This window comes from Hyperoodon ampullatus (assembly GCF_949752795.1).
Source record: "Hyperoodon ampullatus genome assembly, chromosome: 11".
In the NCBI taxonomy this organism is placed as follows: domain Eukaryota; kingdom Metazoa; phylum Chordata; class Mammalia; order Artiodactyla; family Ziphiidae; genus Hyperoodon; species Hyperoodon ampullatus.
Window position 1 is genome coordinate 73706562 of NC_136924.1, and position 14233 is coordinate 73720794.

The window sequence follows — 14233 nt, forward strand, 5'->3', positions numbered from 1 at the left end:
TCTTTGATCACTTGTTCATCTCCTTTTAAGCTTTCAATTTTTTGTTGCTATTGTTTCTCCAATTTATGCTACTCTTCTGTGCCTTAAAAAGGAAAGGAAGTCTTTTACTGTTGCTTTAGTAGGATTTCTGGAGGGAGCAAAAATAGTGAAATCTACACTCAATTAGAAAGAGTCCTTTAAAATCTCATACACATGATCTAGACCTATTGCCTACACCTCGGCACGCACACCCTTTAACTCCTGTAATCTGGGTTTTATTTTCTCTCTCTTGTTAAAACTGCACTCTTTAAGGTCACCAGTGACAGTTTCATCACCAAATCTAGTGGTCTTTCTGTAGTTCTCATTCTTTTCCTCTTCTCTGTTCTAGTTGAAACCGTTGACCACAAGTTTTATCTTACCTCCTTTCTATGTTTCACCTCCTTTAATCATCTTTTTACTTTGATGACTTCTCTTATTCATTCTACCTTTAATTGTGAGCATCTTTTGTGGTTTAGTTCCTGGGTTCTCTATTTATATATTTATTATTTGAAAAAATTTAGATTGTGGTAAAATGCACATAACATAAAATTTACCTTCTTAACCAATTTTAAGTGCATGGTTCAGTACATTCACATTGTTGTGCAACCAACCTCCAGAACCTTTTATCTTGCAAAACAAACTCTGTACCCCATTTTCCACTCCCCCCAGCCCCTGGCAAGCTCCATTTTGCTTGTGAGTTCAACTACTCTAGATACTTCATATAAATGGAATCATACAGTATTTGTCTTTTTGTGACTGACTTGTTTCACTTAGCATAATGTCCTCAAGGTTCATCCATGTTACACCATTTGTCAGAATTTCCTTCCTCTTTATGGCTGAATAACATTCCATGGTATGTATATGCCATGTTTTGTTTATCCCTTCATTCATTGATAGACACTGTGTTGCTTCAACCTTTTAGCTCTTGTGAATAACAATGCTATTAACATGGGTGCAGAAATATCTCTTTGAGTCCCTGCTTTCAATTCTTTCAGAAGTGGGATTGCTAAATCGTATGGTAATTCTGCTTTTACTTTTTAAAAAAAATAGATTAATTTATTTATTGGCTGCATTGGGTCTTCGTTGCTGTGCGCAGCCTTTCTCTAGTTGTGGCGAAAGGGGGCTACTCTTCGTTGTCTTGCGAGGGCTTCTCATTGTGGTGGCTTCTCGTTGCAGAGCACAGGCTCTAGGCGCACAGGCTTCAGTAGTTGTGGCTGGCGGGGCTCTAGAGTGCAGTCTCAGTAGTTGTAGCGCACGGGCTTAGTTGCTCTGCGGCATGTGGGATCTTCCTGGACCAGGGCTCGAACCCATGTCCCCTGCATTGGCAGGTGGATTCTTAACCACTGCGCCACCAGGGAAGCCCCATGCTTTTACTTTTTTGAGGAGGCGCTTTACTGTTTTCCACAGTGGCTGTACCATTTTATGTTTCCCTCAATAGTGCAAAAGGGTTCCAATCTCTCTAGAGAGGGTTTTTCCCTATATATATTCTTTTATTTGGAGAGTTCATGTCCTGCATCAGCTAACATCACTGAATTACCCTCAAATTTCTGTTCCCAGCTCTAATCTATTTCCCAAATTCCAGTCTCACATTTATAATTGCATGCTATTTAAAGTCACTTGATAGTACTGCAGTCAACTCAAATTCACTGTCCCTAAAACTCCTGGTTTTTTCCCAAAACGTATTCTTTCTTCAGAAATAGTGGAAATACTACTATTTACAACATGAAAGCTTGATAATTTAGTCTGTTTCTTATATGGGAATTCACCTATTTCAGAAGTAATAGGTCCTCGCCCCGCTCCCTCCTGCTCCGCACCGCCCCCCCCCCCCCCCCCCCCGCCGCCTTTGTCCTGCGCTCCCCGGCTGCAAAATGGTGGCGCAGCCGCAGGACCGAGAGGGTAGTAGTGTGTCGCTGGCCAGGCCCAGGCCCATGGCGGAGGCCGAGCCCCTGGGCTGCTTCCAGTGTCCCTTGTGGCTAGAAGCCAGTTCAGGTGCCGCGTGAACACGTCCTTTGCTCTGCATGCCTGCAGGAATGCCTGAAACCAAAGAAGTGTGGAGTGTGTCACAGCACTCTAGCACCTGGCTTCGGAGCCCTGGAGCTCCAGCGACAGATTGACAGCACAAGCGCAGATACTTCTTGCCATGACTGCCCTAAAAACGTCTTCCCATCCAAGATCTGGGCGCACGTGGCTACATGTTCCAAATACCAGAATTACATCATGGAATGTGTGAAGACCACAGCCAAGGATGCATCCCTTCAGCCAAGGGATGTCCCAAACCGTTATACTCTCCTTGTCCTTACTGCCCCGAGAAGAATTTTGATCAAAAAGGACTTGTGGAACACTGCAAGTTATCCCATAGCACAGACGCCAAATCTTTGGTTTGTCCAATATGTGCCTCGATGCCCTGGGGAGACCCTTTTGTTCCACTACTTTCTGCCGTTTTTTTCAGGCAAATTCATAGTTCTGTTTTCCCAAAACTTTTTATCTTTTTGAGCAAAGAACTGTTCCAGGTGCCATTTAGTCTTCCAGGGAATTGAAATTTTTTCCATTAAGAGAATTTTGTAAAGACCGAAATAAATGGAAATCCGAAGGTGCAATGTCTGGTGGATACGGCGGATGAATCAGAACTTCCCAGCCAAGCTGTAACAGTTTTTGCCTGGTCATCAGAGAAACACGCGGTCTTGCATTATCCTGACAGAAGATTATGTGTTTTCTGTTGACTAATTCTGGATGCTTTTCGTCGAGTACTGCTTTCAGTTGGTGTCACTGGGAGCAGTACTTGTTGAAATTAATTGTTTGATTCTCTGGAAGGAGCTCATAATACAGGACTCCCTTCCAATCCCACCATATACACAACATCATCTTCTTTGGATGAAGACCGGCCTTTGGTGTGTTTGCTGGTGGTTCATTTCGCTTGCTCCACAATCTCTTCCATTCCATATTATTGTACAGTACCCACTTTTCATCGCCCGTCACAATTTGTTTTAAAAACAGAATGTTTTCATTACATTTATTCGTTTTGGTCTTTTAAAATTTATTTATTTTTGGCTGCATTGGGTCTTTGTTGCTGTGCGCAGGCTTTCTCTAGTTGCAGCGAGCGGGGGCTACTCTTCGTTGTGGTGCGTGGGCTTCTCGTTGCAGTGGCTCCTCTTGTTGCGGAGCACGGGCTCTAGGCACGTGGGCTTCAGTAGTTGTGGCATGCAGGCTCAGTAGTTGTGGCTCGCAGGCTCTAGAGCGCAAGCTCAGTAGCTGTGGCGCACGGGCTTAGTTGCTCCGCGGCATGTGGGCTCTTCCCGGACCAGGGCTTGAACCCGTGTTCCCTGCATTGGCAGGTGGATTCTTAATGGCTGCGCCACCAGGGAAGCCGTAATTACATTTAAGTAGAGAATCACATGCGTAAATACGATCAAGGAGGGGTTTTTTTTTTGCTTAACTTATGTGGAACCCAAACATCAAAGCGATTTAAATACCCAAGCTGGTGCAAATGATTTTCAGTGCTTGATTTGGATATTTTTAGTATTTTGCAGGCTATCTCCTGCATGGTATAATGTTGATTGTTCTCAATTAATGTCTCAATTTGATCACTATCAACTTCAGCTGGTCTACCTGACCGTGGAGCATCGTCCAGTGAGAAATCTCCAGCACAGAACTTCGCAAAACACTTTTGACACATTCAGTCAGTCACAGCACCTTCTCCATACAATGCACAAATCTTTTTTTGCATTTTGGTTGTGTTTTTACCTTTCTTGAAATAATAAAGCATAATATGCCGAATATGTTGCTTTTTTCTTCCATCTTTAATGTTAAAATGGCTACACAAAAATTCACCAATTTTGATGTCTTTTTAAAAATACATGCTGATATGACAGCTGTCACATACAATCTAACAAAATTGTTTTGAATGAAGTTAAAGACAACTAAGTGCTACTACAGCCATCTTGTAGAAAAAAACCGAAGGAAACTTTTGGCCAACCCAATACCTTAGGGGAGTTGAAAGAGGCTTCTAGGAGGTGTTGCCCGAGCTGAATATTTAAAAATAAGTTTGTATTTGTTAACTGGAATGGAATAGGAGATAGTAAGGAGGTGATTCCACGTAGAGAGAATTAATATAAGACAATATATAGAGAACTGTTGTTGCTCCACAATGATGGAGTGTGGGTTTGGGGCAAGGGTGCCAGTGAAAGATAAGACTGAAGAGGAAAGTGGGATCCAAATCCTGATAAACATTGAATGGCATTCAGTGGGCTTTTCACTTTATCACCTTATCCTGTAGGGGAAAGAGATCAATTGGAAGGGCTTTGTGCAAAGCAATAGCATAACCATACTGGTATTTTAGAAAAGTAGCAGCTCAGAGGAGGACTTTAAGACTGAAGGCATAAACCACTTAGGGGTTAAAATATAGCCAGGAGATTATGACCTGGATTAAGGCAATAGCATTAAGCATGCAGTGAGAAGAAAAAGAGATGTTAAGGTGTAAAATCCATAGGACAACATGTCTACTTGGATGTGGGAACAAACAAAAAGGTGCCAGAATAACTCCCAAGTTTCTGACTTGGGGGACTGGTTAAATTATTGTGTCATTCATTGAACCAGACCACACATAAATAATAGCAATTTAAGAAAAAAAAAACTCTTCGAAGTTAGATCTTATACATATTGCCTGTGACTGGCCAAGTGAAGCTGTCCAATAAGCATTTGAGTATATGGGTTTAAAACTTGATATGAGACCTAAGCTGGTTATAAAGATTTAGGTATTGTCAAATAACTGAATCTGTGTGCTATAGCTTCACTCACAATGTATTGTTTGAGAAGAGAGTCAAGAATAAAACCCTGGGGAACACCAAATTTAAGAAGCAATTTAAAAGAAAAACAAACAAAAAAAATTAAAAAAATTTCAGAGAGGTGGAAAAAGGAACACCAAGGGAAGAAAAGTTTTTGGAAGACAACTATTAAACTTGAAAGACAGATTGAAGGACTGATTATTTGGAAATTTGAATGCCAGGATAACAAATTTATATTTTAAAAGGAAGCATTTATTATTTTTGTATTGGGACTATAGCCTAATGAAAATGATGCCTTAGTAGGATGTAGTCTAGGCAGGACAGTCTGTTAGAGGGAAGAAAATTGATAAAGGCTTCAACTAGAGTGGTGGCAGTTATGACTAGAAAAAGGAATGTCAAAATAAGAATCAACAAGGATTTGGTGACTCACTGAATATTATTTATTTTTTTGGATAAATTATGAAATTTATTTATAAAATTTTTCCTTTTAAAAGCCATAACAGGGCTTCCCTGGTGGTGCAGTGGTTGAGAGTCCTCCTGCCAATGCAGGGGACGCGGGTTGGTGCCCCGGTACGGGAAGATCCCACATGCCGCGGAGCGGCTAGGCCCGTGAGCCATGGCCTCTGAGCCTGCGCGTCCGGAGCGTGTGCTCCACAACGGGAGAGGCCACAACAATGAGAGGCCCGCGTACCGCAAGAAAAAAAAAAAAAAAGCCAGAACATAACAAATATCACTTTCTGGAAACTCATCTTATTAGAAATATCAATAACATTGAGCACTCTGTCCTCTGTGCTTCTAATGTCTTCTGCAGAGGATTCAATGTATTTTATTTCACTTATTTATTTGCACGTATATTTCCTTCAGCTAGTCTGTGATTTGCTTGAGGGTAGGTACTGTATCTCGTTTATCTTTGCATCCCCAGGCTAACAGAGTGAGTGCTTAGCAAATCTTTACAGCTTCCCCAAATTACACAGCTTCCCAAATCTTGTTCTAGCTGAAGTAATCCATGTATGGTTTCTTGAGCCTACCTTGAGGGACCTTGTTACCTACTTTCTTGAAAGTACTTTTTGAAAGTTACCTACTTTCTTGAGTTACCTTGTTTGGCATACTCAAGGGGCTGTGTAATGTAATAGTTGAGAGCGTGGATTTTGGAGCCAGACTGCCTGAACTTAAATCCTGCCTCAGCCACTTTTTAATTGTGTAAACCTTTGGCAAGTTACCTAAATTCTTTGTGCCCCAGTTTCTCCTTATATAAAATGGAAACAATAGTTACTGCATTGTAAGTGTTGTTGTGATGATGAATCACATTTTTATCTAAAAAAGTGTTTAGAATAGGAATTGGCAAATACTAAGCACTCAGTAATATTAACTATTATTATTATTATTACTTCAATCAATGTATTTATTTATTTAGTTTTGGCTGCGTCGGGTTTTCTTAGTTGCGGCACGCGGGATCTTCATTGAGGTGTGCGGGATGTTTCATTGTGGCATGAGCTCTTTGTTGTGGTGTGCGGGCTTCTCTCTAGTTGTGGCGTGCCTCTTCTCTAGTTGTGGTGTGGGGGTTCCAGAGCGCGTGGGCTCAGTAGTTGTAGCACGCGGGCTTAGTTGCCCTGCGGCATGTGGGATTTTAGTTCCCTGACCGGGGATCAAACCCTCATCCCCTTCATTGTAAGGTGGATTCTTTACCACTGGACCACCAGGGAAGTCCCAATCAATGTATTTAAACTTCACTTTCCTATTAGGTTATCAGAGCTGATTTTTAGAGGAAATTCAAGCCAAATACTTAATATTTCAAAAATTAGATCAAGTAATAATTATGTCCCCTCCAGACTCCAGAAACAATTAAAATCCAGTTAATTTTTGCTCATCCATTCCTGTTTTGAAAAAGTTTCATCCTGTTTTCTATGTAGACAAGTACTGCCAGTCCTAGGTTTTGTTTAGTTTTACGGTCAAACAAGTCCATTTGGTCAAGAGTCTTCCATCCTTCAGGAGGCTAGTAATATTTTCCATGGTTATTTTTTGGCTCACTAAAGTTTGAATAGTAAGTACATCAACTGATCTGTGCATTTCAAATTGTTGGACTTGTTCTAGTTTCAAGTCATCAAAGGAATGACTATATGGGCATTTCATTTCCTTTTCCTTCCCACTTAAGAAGATTCTAGGGTTAGTGTCTCAACTGTATCTATATGTGGCTAAATCACAGCCTCACATTTCCTTTACAATACAGTTGCCTGAACATCATTGCATAGTGGCATCACATGATTGGAAAGCAGTGCATTTTACGAATGCCATCACACACACAAGTGCACACACACAGTCATAACACATCAGATCAGAAAAAGCTTATTAACATAAAGTAAAATGGCTTAGGGATTCTGCATTGCTGATCTTTCTTCAATTATTTTCCTTGGAAAACTTTGAATTCATAGTTACCTAAAGGCTGAGGTTAACTTGCCAGTAGCAGGTTTGAGAGATGAGAGGTAATGTCAGGGGATAGATGTTTTCTTTTACAAATAACACAGTTAGATATTGTTCTCCACCACCCATGCCCAAACTGCTACTCGACCTATGAAACAAATAGCACCACAAACACAGATAACCCCAGGCTTCAGGTCTGTAATCTGACTGTGGCCATCGGCAGCCAGAAATGAGTTTCTTTCTAATCAGCCTTCCATCAGTGCCCAGTCACTCATATAAAGGAGCCTGAGGAGGGGAAGATTCACATTGCTTTTTCTTCAGCACCAGGGTTCTGGGCAGTGCCCTGAGAGGTCCACTGCTCGCACGCCTCTTCTCTCAGTCTCCACCAGCGCTGCTACTGCCCCTCTAGTCCCCCCTGCTGCAGAGAGAGAATTACATCGGAATCCATGCAGCCGGCAATGATGATGTTTTCTAGTAAATACTGGGCAAGGAGAGGGCTTTCTCTGGATTCAGCAGTGCCCGAAGAGCATCAGCTGCTTGGCAGCTTAACAGTGAGTACTGAGTAGCTGGCACTCTCTAGAGGAGTGTTTTCTAGGGTAGCGATAGTTATCCTTGCCATTTGGACACCTGCTGTAAACACCTCAATTCTTTCCTCTATCATCTGTCTAACCTGCCTCCACTCTTCCTTCTCTCTCCATGAAGTAAAGCGTGTGTCCTGATCGCTACGTGCTAAACTTCCTTTCCTCAAAGTTTATAAGTTGAAAGTAAAGAAGTTCCCGAACATTATGAATGAGAGGTTGTATAAACCAATGTCTTATATCAAAACTGAAAAAAAGTGTGCAGAATTTTGTAAGTCCATTTATTATGAGTTGGAACAGGGAGAAGAAATTAAATAGATTTCTATGGTTCCTGCAAGATTATTGTGTCTTCTGTACCCCCTTCCATCTACAAAACCTGGTCTTTAAACACAAAGTAATATTTTCTGTTTTTGTCTGTAGGTGCTGGTTATTGGAATAAGAGAAAGATCAGATTCCTCTCAAAAGTTTTCCTGTGTTCCTTATTACTCCATTATTTTTCGGTTTAACTGATGGAGTAATGAAAGCAATGCACCACTTATTTCAATGTTTAAGGCAGTTTCTGTGTTTAAATAATAACAGAATAAAAAAGTAATATTTTGCAGGATTTTAGATCCTGATATGGGGTAATAGTCATAGGATTTAATAAAAAAGATAGTGAAAGAAAAATGTATTCAGATTTCTAGTTATTAAAAATATTAAATGATATTTCATTACTGTCTACCAGAGTTCATCAACCAATTGCAATTCAGTCTGTATCATCTGTAAATCTGTTTTAGTATTGTAGCTCCGAATATGTACCAGAGGGTTGTATTGTACTGGTATATTATTACTCCTAAAAATGTTGAAAAGTAATCAGGGCAAGTTTTGGAGAACTGTTTAAATCAATTTGCAAAAATGAGTCTAAAAATGTACGTAGGTTTTCTAATATTTAAATACCATGTATATTTGAATGCGATATTACAATGAAGAATTCTGAAGCCATAATGAACTGCTAGAAGGAAAACAAGGAAAACTCAGAGTTATGGTTAATGTATAATAATACTTTCATATAAAAAATGCTACTTAAATATATAAGATCTGTGGCAGATGTTGAGAGTACTACATTTGAGCTTTTAATGACTAAACATACTGTCAAGTGCCAATGCCTATATAAATTTCTTGTCTCCCTCAAGTCATAAGTTATAAAATATTTATTTCTATGACATATAAATCTAGTGAATGAGGCAATAGTAACTGTGTGAAAATAAAGCCAGTAGAGAAATCAGAGGAAGCAAATAGCAAAGCACTGTTCACTGGGTTCCATATCAAATGTACATTTTTCAGTTTCATGAGGAAGTAATAGATTGGAATGACTGCATTCTATTACTCTCTGCCAGGGAGAAAGTTCTGTTTGCCCAGTTCTTCATTTGCGTATAAAGAACACGAAAAAGTACACTCTAATTTGATTTGTCTGTTAAGTAAAAGTTTCCAGCTTTTTAATTGTGTATTTCTGGCAATGCGATCTGAGTTTCTGGAATCTGCCGTTTTTGTCTTTAGCCAATAGACTAAGAGTCATTACTTAGTCATGTATTATAGTATTTGGCTGGCCAATGAAGTGGTAATCTTTTCCAGTTTCTCAGTTCTACTCTTGGATCCTGATGATGAGCTAGTTCTTTCTTTCTTTTCTTTACTTTTTTCTTGTGGCTGAATTTTAATAGCCACTTTTCAGATATCATCTGCTGACACAGATGGCCTTAATTGAATACACTCTGTGTGGCGAACTTCTGCAGATAGATTCACATTGACAGTGTGGATCTAATTACAGAATGTAAGGTGATCAGTTTTAGTGCCTGTCCTGACATATTTCAGAACAAAACGAATATTTTGTTTTTAAGATTTAATCGAAACAAAAATTATTGTGAAAAATATATGTTTAGTCTTAATTTTGTTACGTTTAGTAATTAATATAACTTCTATATGATTCAGCTAGGCTAACATCAAATTTCATGCTGTAAAATAAACCTAGAAAGAAAGACAGGAATTATTCATACATGATACTTTATACTTTATGATGATGAGATTTTTGTTGCTCTTAAAGGGAAGCAAGTATGATTCCCCTTTAATTTCAACCACTGGTGATATCTTTCAGCATTGGAAAATACTGTCCCTGAGTAAATTAGACTTGTACTTACGACTGAAAGTTATGAGTGACTTGGCAACTTCTCCTCGAGCTTGTGTGATTGCTGGGGCTTCCAGCGTATGAATGGAATGTCTGAAAAAGAATCTAGTTATAGAAAACTCTGGAATTCTAACTAATACTTCTGTGTGTGTGTTTCTACGTTCTTGAAGCTAAATAAAACCAACGCTGGCAAAAATGATGATAAAAAAGGCAACAAGGGAAGCAGCAAAAGTGACACTGCTACCGAGAGCAGCAAGATGGCAGTTGTATTCTCCTTGAAAAATGAAGTTGGTGGATTGGTCAAAGCACTGAAACTCTTTCAGGTGAATGTAAAATATCATTATCTAACTTTAAAAGCGTCTGTGTGCCGGGTTACAAACTTGTCACCTGTTACAAAATATTACTGAACTATTTCTGGATAATGTGTTGCAAGTTTCAAAGAAACCAAGCTTCATGAGGCTTTACAAGACAAGTTGGTCTGTCAAACAATGAAATAAGCAGATTCGTGGAAACCGTGTTTTATTAATTCAGCGTCAGCCTATTAGTAGTTCTGCAGACTGTTGCCAGGTGAGGAAGTCAGTAATTAAAAAGTGTGAGACTCACACCTGGAAATGCAAACACAAAAGCGGTCAAAGAGCGTATCTTTAAACATCAAGAGCCTGCAGCCTGATTTGATTTGTTCATATTTGAATCGTGCACATGTCCTAGAGCACATTTATTGCATAAAATGAGATATATTAGTATAGGTACTCGATATTCCCTGAAGCCTCATTGTTTCAAGAACTTAATGTGTCTTCTGTAAAGATGAGTCATTCTCCTTATGTATGAGCTAGGGCTAGCTCTCTTTTTATCTTGTAGAAATGTAGTAGCCTTTTCCTAAGCCCAGGTGGGTGGTTTGTAACCTCAAGAAAGAGCCCCGTTGAGGGGGAGGTTATAAAAGGCCAGGAAAACTGTTGCCTTTTTGCCAGGGCACACCTGATGGCTCCCCTACCCTTCAGTAAGCGCCTACTTTGCCAGTGCATTTTGTTTGGGGGCACGGGCTGTGATTAGAGCTGTAGGATAGGAAGCCTAGCTCTGCGTGGTGCCTTGGGCTGCTGGTGCAATGGAAAGAGGGTTGGAATTGCAGTCAGAGGATTCAGACCTGTGTTCTCCTGGCTTGGCTAATCACTAGCTGCTTCCTAGGTTCAATTGCTTCATTTGTAAAATAGCAATAATAATTCCCACCTAACAGGTTGTTGTGATGAGATAATATGAGTGGAAGTGCTTTGTAAAGTGTACAGATATGAGGCATTATTGTGATGCCCCTCTGATGACCATAGAGGGGGAATTAGCAGCCTGTTTTTGCAAATATTTCCTTGTTCTCTTTTGACCTTGAAGAAGGGATCAGGCACCATAAAGAGTGGTAATGGAAATCTGGGGAAATATTTTACACATAATTATATCATCCAGCACTGTCTCCATACAGTTCCCAAAGGCAGGGCAATTCAATTAGACAGCTGGGTGCAGTGCAAAAATCCCTGGAGAAGGAGTAAGCAGCCGTGAGTTTTCACTTGGCCATCAGCTAGTCATGGGGTCTTAGTTACATCACTTAACCCATCTGGACCTCAGTTTCCTTGTCTAAAAATATCCACTTTGCTTTAAAAGTCCAAAGTGACACAGTGTGTGAGAAGACTCTTGAACTTTGAACCTAATGTTACCTTTATTATCTTACCTTTAGTCTTACCTTTATTATCTGCCGATTTAGAAAATATGGCATTATTGCAAAAGTTACTAAAAACAGAAATAGAGCATTTAGTGTCCTGGTCAAAAGACTAGTTTCTTTATACTGAGAAGGATGCCGTCAGATTTTATCTTAGTCTGGTACCGGAAACTACCTATCTGCTGCTGTGCTGAAAATTCTGAGGTCATCCAGGATTGTATTTGGAATTGTGCTGATAATCAGAGTGTACCATGGAGTGATGGGGAGAGATCTGCTTATTTGGGGGTGGGTTAGGGTGGAGAGGAGAACAGTCTTCAGTTAACTCAGGACAAAGGAAGACTGTATCACTGGGAAAATTTAAACCTGAGATTTAAGTATTAAATTGCTGCCCTTCTACGAACTCCTTATTGTAAGGAGATTTTACCCATGAAATCCATCATGATAGTTGCAGCAACACACCCTTGGGCATGAAGCTAGCCTGGAGGTTGCTGAAAGAGACCAGTTACTAAGTGGTTCCATTAGGGATTCTTCTTCTTCTTTTTCTTCTTCTTTTTTTTTTGCCTGCAGAGATCCTTTCTTCGCTACTTTTCTTGTTTCCTCTTTTTTTGTTCCCCTACAGTGGGGCCACACTTTGACCAGTGTTTCCCAAACTTCAGTCATTTTCATATCACCTTCCCAGTTTCTGCCTCATTTGCCTGCTATTCATACTATTAATTAATTTTCCAAGATTTTAAGCTTTATTTCAGAAAGAGATGCCATACTACCAGAAAATCAGTAGTTTGAGTTTTAGGGTTTTTTGGAAAATATATAAAAATAAATAAATAAATCTGGCGGTTACATGACAATAAACTAATTTCCTCCCAGTCATGCATACCACCAGTGGGATGTGGACCGATCTGGGAAATGATAACGTTCATAATTATCACACATTTTATAGGGCCCTTTATATATCTTAATGTCCTCCCCTTGTTAAAAATGAGACAGGAAATCCTACACACAGTTACTATTCTTATTAATAGAGACAATGGTTGGAAAACATTTCCATGTTTTAGTCAAGCAAACGGTGAGAAGGTTGTCTTTTCCTCTTTTGTGGGCACTTGGTACCTTTTTGCTTATGAGTTGAACAAGAGCAGCCCATGGCATCCCTTTTATTGTGCCATGAATGTGATTAAGAGATGTTGCTTATATTTCCACAGGAAAAACATGTCAACATGGTTCATATTGAGTCCAGGAAATCCCGGCGAAGAAGTTCGGAAGTTGAAATCTTTGTGGACTGTGAGTGTGGCAAAACGGAATTCAATGAGCTCATTCAGTCACTGAAATTTCAAACCACGATTGTGACGCTGAATCCGCCAGAGAACATTTGGACAGAGGAAGAAGGCAAGGCCAGTTTTTGCTTGTCGGGTGATTTTGCAATCTGACAAATGTTGCAAAGGGGAAAATACAATCTGTGAGCTAATATTTTGAACCTGCACTGTGTTTCCAGCAGAGCTAGAGGATGTGCCCTGGTTTCCCCGGAAGATCTCTGAGTTAGACAAATGTTCTCACAGAGTTCTCATGTATGGTTCTGAGCTGGATGCCGATCACCCAGTAAGTGTGCAGTAAAATCCATTCCACATGTGCTCTTCCAGCTCTGCCCGTCTGCCAGGCAGTGTGCCATATTCTGTGCTGTAATGCTGTATTATAGAGCAATTTATTATTTATTCCCCATAACTGAGAGCAGACTTTTAAGTGATAGTTTCCCTGTACATATGCGTTGGCTGGAAGCAGGTTAGAAGGATGACATTTCCACCTAGCATTTATTTTTAAAAGGGTTGGAGAGAGGAGGAGGGTATAAACCTTGGAGAATATTTCTGTAGAATTAGACAGCATGAAATATACTTGAAGATGGTGACCCTTGGAAAAACAATGAACTGAAATTGATCACCTCATTGGGAAACTGGGGAGAACTAGGCATTATGGGGCTCAGTGAGAGAGTAAAATTCTCCTTGCTATTTTCCTTGATTGGAGGTAGCAAGGGGTAGAGTAATGTGGTGGACTTCAGTCTCAGTGGAAAGGCAGAGGGTGATAAAATAAGACCATAATGGAAGATGCCTCTCTTTCCCCATCTACCCTGAATCTATTTATCGCCATCTCTTCTCTACTCCAATAAAAATGACCAGCTTTAAAGAAATATGATATGTAGTAAGCATTTCCCATTATTCTCTCTCTCCCCCTTTACATCAGTTTTTATTTAATACACGAGGCCTGGAGCCTCTTTATGGTCGGAATGAAGTACAGTTAATAGTCTGGGAGAAGCAATCAATATACTCATTTGTTACAAGCAACTTTCCCCCACCCCCGGTGCCCCTTCTCTAAAAATGAGCATATTAAAGGGTGAAACCCAAGGAGATTGGTCATGCTTATAGGAGACTTTGTGGTCTGAGGGTAATGGTTTTCAGATATTCATTTTACTTAAATGGAGGATATCTGGAAATCTGATAATGAGACGGTATGCAGTGGTTCTCTAAGTGTGGTCCTGGGACCAGCCACATCAGTATCACCTGGGAGCTGGTTTTAACAAGCCCACACTTCAGTTTGA

General features: G+C 40.0%; 1 protein-coding gene and 1 pseudogene across 2 annotated transcripts in view; both read left to right on the forward strand.

Annotated features, from left to right (window-relative positions):
• Positions 1-1886: 1886 nt before the first annotated feature.
• LOC307060457 (E3 ubiquitin-protein ligase RNF114-like) lies at positions 1887-4337 on the forward strand (annotated as a pseudogene). The gene is made up of 2 exons: positions 1887-2467; positions 4292-4337. The product of its transcript is annotated as an E3 ubiquitin-protein ligase RNF114-like (transcript).
• Positions 4338-7663: 3326 nt separating this feature from the next.
• Positions 7664-14233, forward strand: part of TPH2 (tryptophan hydroxylase 2) — a gene marked incomplete at both ends in the record, with an annotated part of 92259 nt that continues 85689 nt past the window's right edge. Inside the window, 4 exons of the mRNA XM_079714618.1 lie at positions 7664-7768; positions 10124-10276; positions 12849-13032; positions 13142-13242. Of these exons, the coding sequence (XP_079570744.1) occupies positions 7664-7768; positions 10124-10276; positions 12849-13032; positions 13142-13242 (543 nt within the window). The remainder of the gene's footprint in view (positions 7769-10123; positions 10277-12848; positions 13033-13141; positions 13243-14233) is intronic.